The sequence below is a fragment of the Musa acuminata genome, chromosome BXJ2-4 (genome assembly GCF_036884655.1).
Source record: "Musa acuminata AAA Group cultivar baxijiao chromosome BXJ2-4, Cavendish_Baxijiao_AAA, whole genome shotgun sequence".
Taxonomy (NCBI): Eukaryota; Viridiplantae; Streptophyta; class Magnoliopsida; order Zingiberales; family Musaceae; genus Musa; species Musa acuminata.
The window spans coordinates 28,285,045-28,289,392 of record NC_088341.1 but is presented as its reverse complement, the minus strand read 5'-3'; the positions used below and the strand labels follow the sequence as shown (position 1 = coordinate 28,289,392).

At 42.2% G+C, this 4,348-nt stretch overlaps 1 protein-coding gene across 1 annotated transcript; it reads left to right on the top strand.

Annotated features, from left to right (window-relative positions):
- The first annotated feature begins 466 nt into the window (after nucleotides 1-466).
- Nucleotides 467-1,965, top strand: LOC103981953 (probable long-chain-alcohol O-fatty-acyltransferase 5). Its single transcript, XM_009398729.3, has one exon. The coding sequence runs from the start codon at nucleotides 693-695 to the stop codon at nucleotides 1,710-1,712; it is 1,020 nt and encodes a 339-aa protein (XP_009397004.1). The 5' UTR covers nucleotides 467-692; the 3' UTR covers nucleotides 1,713-1,965.
- Nucleotides 1,966-4,348: the final 2,383 nt, after the last annotated feature.

Sequence of the window (4,348 nt, the reverse complement as noted above, 5' to 3'; positions counted from 1 at the left end):
CGAGACTGATCACTGCTGCAAGAAGAAGGATGTTAGCAAAGGGGATGACGATCAAAGACTTCCCTATTTCCTTTCATTGATCAATTGGATAAAGCAAAATAATTTTAGGAAAACAAAAGGATAAGGTAAGATATATTTGAATCAAACCTTAATGAATTAACCGAGTCAAAGAATAATCAATGTCATTTTATGATTTCAATGAAGATATTTTGGTCAAAATTAAAAAAAAATCCTTTGTAAAGACTACTTATTATGAGACCATATGATAGATAAAAGCTTAATACCAAAGGTTTTTTGTTTTATGAATGATCACTATTTCTTCTCTCTACATTTCGCTTTGATCCAACAATTGTTATTATCAGCGAAATGCCAATTGATGGACTTTAAAAGTCCATCACATGTTCACCGAAATTTTAGATTCAAACAAGATGTTGACATTTCGATCGACCCGCTGTTTTTTATGTTAAATGCATTTACACATGGCGGCTAATTTTGTACTTGACCTTAATATTTCTATTTGGATCGAAGTATGCGTTAAGACATGTAGCACATATAACAGGCCAACAATATTAGTGTCTTGGGAGCAGGGGGCGATTTAACAGTCTTCATCGTCTGCCCTACCCAAACTCCGCTCTCGTTCCCCGTCTCTGTCTCGAGGACCCGCGCGCCCACGCCCAGAGAAGGATCGAAAGATGGAGCAGCACTCGGAGCTCGTGGTGTTGGCGAAGTTGACCCTGTGGGTGGCCATGTCCATGACCTACGTCCGCTTCGCCGCCTGCCGCGTTAAGCCCGGCGTGCCCCGACTCCTCTCCCTCCTCCCCGTGGTCTGCCTTCTTCCTTTCCTCCCCTTCCACTTCTCCTCCCTTCACCTCCGCGGAATCTCCGCCTTCTTCCTTGCCTGGCTGGCCCTCTTCAAGCTCCTCCTCCTCTGCGTTGACGCCGGCCCTCTTTCCGCACCCCTCCCGTTCCTCCCATTCCTCGCTTCCGCCGCCCTCCCTGTCAAGCTGATCGATCCCCTCCATCACCACAAACGAAAGAGTCCGTCCATCTCCCCCCTCCTCCCCGCCGCCGCCAAGGCCGCCCTCCTTTCCGCCGTCATCCCCTTCTATCGGTTGAAGGACGTGATGCACCCCTACTTGCTGCTGAGTGTATACTGCATCCACATGTACCTCGCCCTAGAACTCGTCCTTGCCTGCGCCGCCGGCGCCGCGGCTCTCTTCCTTCCCCGGGGCCTTGCGATCGAGCCGCAGTTCGACGCTCCCTACCGCGCTGCCTCGCTCCAGGACTTCTGGGGCCGCCGCTGGAACCTCATGGTCTCCGCCATCCTCCGGCCCTCCATCTACCTACCAGTCCGCGCCCGTTTCGGCCGCGCCGCCGGCATCCTCGCGACCTTCCTTGTGTCCGGCCTCATGCACGAGGTCATGTTCTGGTACATCACCCTCGCGCCGCCCACCGGGGAGGCGACAGCCTTCTTCGTGCTCCACGGGGCGTGCCTGGTGGCGGAGGGGGCCGCGCGGCAGGCCGGGTGGTGGCGGCCCCCGGCGGCGATGGCGACGCTGCTGACGCTAGGGTTCGTCGTCGCGACGGGGTTCTGGCTCTTCTACCCGCCGATCCTGAGGAGCCGGGCGGACGAGGTGGTGCTGGCGGAGTGCGCGGCGGCAATGGCTTTCTTGGAGGACGCCGGTAGGGCGGTGATCGCTTGGGTCCGTTGACCGCATCGGAGGATGGGGTTCACATGGGGAAGTCGACGCAGCGCAGAGAACAACGGGTAAATAAAGAATTACTTCTTCTTCTTCTGACGCTGGCGCGAGCGGCGACGGCTTTATTTATTCTGCCCTCATTCTACTGCGACGATTTGTATTATTTAGCGTTGATGTGAGCTACCGTTGGGAAAGTAATTTTAATTTGTTATGCATCAATTCGAAGGTGTCAGCTTTAGATTTGAATACAACCTTATTTCCCTCATCTCTATGTTTTCTTTTTATCAACAACTTGTCTGATAGTTTCTAACAGAGGTTTCAGATCGGATCTAATCAGAGTCAGTTCGATCAAATATTGAGAATAATCAATAGTTAATGATTAGCAAACTCGGTATAATTAATGCAATTGTTGTTGAGATTCATATTTTGAATCTCTCTAGTAGATGAATACAACTAATATAATACAATACAAAATTTATAAGATGTGACAAATGAGACAACTGTGATCCACAATCACAATAATAAACTAAAGAATTCATTGTAAAAAATAAATTATTTTTTTATTAGCAAAGAGAATCTAAATAATATATATATATATATATATATATTAAAATAAAAAATTATTGTGCCCAAAGATTATATATCATTACTTTCTTTGGGCAATTGGCAGCTGCCAAAAGTAATCTCAGCTGCACCAACGAGCATCCATTCATTGCTGTGTGATTTCTTCTAAGAAATTTGTCATCATGAGTAGGAAGAGGAATGTCGAGGCTAAAGATCCTTTCCTAAATGAAATGGCCCAAGAGACTCCGTAAGGGTTTCGGTGTTCCAATGCTGATCGTTAGTGAGCTTTGAAACACCAAGTATAGATACCATTCAGATCAAAGAAATGTGGGTTTCCAGGCTACGAACGAAGATGTCAAAAGAGCCAGCTTTGCTGGGGGGATGTCAGTGCTTCACCCATCCCCTGTGAAGCCAACGCTACGCTCGTTCGTGCACACTAGCATTTAGTAATTGTCAGGACCAGCCGGAATTGTGAGGAGGCTCTCTCTTCATTCCGAGGGGTGGGATGAATCATTTGAATGTTCCTTTTCTGATGATTTCTGAGATCTCAGGAAAAGTATGCCCAACAGGTGAATGAATCAGAAAAGAATGTTCCTTTCCTTTTCTGATGATTTCTGGGATCTCAGAAAAAGTATGCTCAACATTTCATTTAAGGCCTTGGATACATATGGTGGAGAGGAGACAAGCTTAGTTGAAGGTCAAATTTTGGATTATATATTAAATAGTTTTATTACGAATTTATTTTGATTTTTTTATAGAATAACTGAAATAATTTTCTCTTTTGCAACGACTCAGATCGACTTTCTATCTATCCTCCACTGATTTCTATGGAATAACTTAAATAATTTCCCCCTTTTGCAACTATTTGGTACAAAGGTCCTCCTTTGCTACTACTAGTGACTATATCTTTAGGAAGGGTTAATCTGAGGGCTATCAAAGGGATGCTGTCACGAGATCGGGAGAATTTATTAATACAGAGATACTTATCAGAATTGATGGTTTTAAATTAGAATGTGATAACTCACCAAATCCTCTTTGCAATATTGCCATAACTCACCAAATTCTATTTTGTGCTTAACCTGCATAATATTTTAACACTCATTACTGTATGATCGTGATAAAAACTACTATCATTACTCTCATCTCATCTTTGATATCGCTACGTTTATTATTATCATTGTTTATACCATTTCTACTACTCTTTTAAAAACCATATGAATATTTTCATGATCATAGAAATGTTACTATCAGTTCAATTCTACAAATCACTTATACTTAATTTTATATTCATCATGACATCGTGGTATCATTATCACCAACAGTAATCATTAACACCTCCTCTGCCATAATAATTTAGACGATAGGCATCAACCCTTCTTCTTTGTCATTATCAAACATCTATTTGATTACAAAAATTCTTTTAAAACTTATCAATGTTTTTATTAATCACAAACATGGGAGTACTTTTATAAAAAAAATCTAATTTCTTTTCATAAGTTTCTTTTTGAGAAGGAGAATAAATAACAACGATGTCTCTATTGATCAAGTCTCTAATGCTCGATAAAACTATACAAGCATCCGTGTAACATTCAACAATAATAATAATAATAAGAAAGCCATAAGTCCCAAAGATACAAATCTGATGCTGGAATCCTTAATTCTTCAGTCAATAAAATATGCTGAACAGTTTACAAGCCGTCAGTCAGCACAAGTATACATGTATCCTATATCGCAATTAAAACATCCCTAGTTATCAAGGGTTAACAAACATCAACAGCTCACAATGCTGTGAATAATATAGCTTTTATTGTTATTTTGTGAGATGACAAGTGATCTAAGTTTGTGTTGAAGTCCAAAAACGTAATGATGCGGTCTTCATCAAAGAAGGAAAAGAACGCTTAAAAGAGGCTATGACGAATGATTGTTGTCAAACCACTAAAATATTCCGTACTGTAAACTGTATATATTGTGTGCTTCGCATAATTCTTATTATTTAGAATTATACCGAGAACAATATACGACTGCACAGAGCAAAGTTATATAAACCTCCTTATAATTGACTTAGAATCACAAAGTGTAAGGCC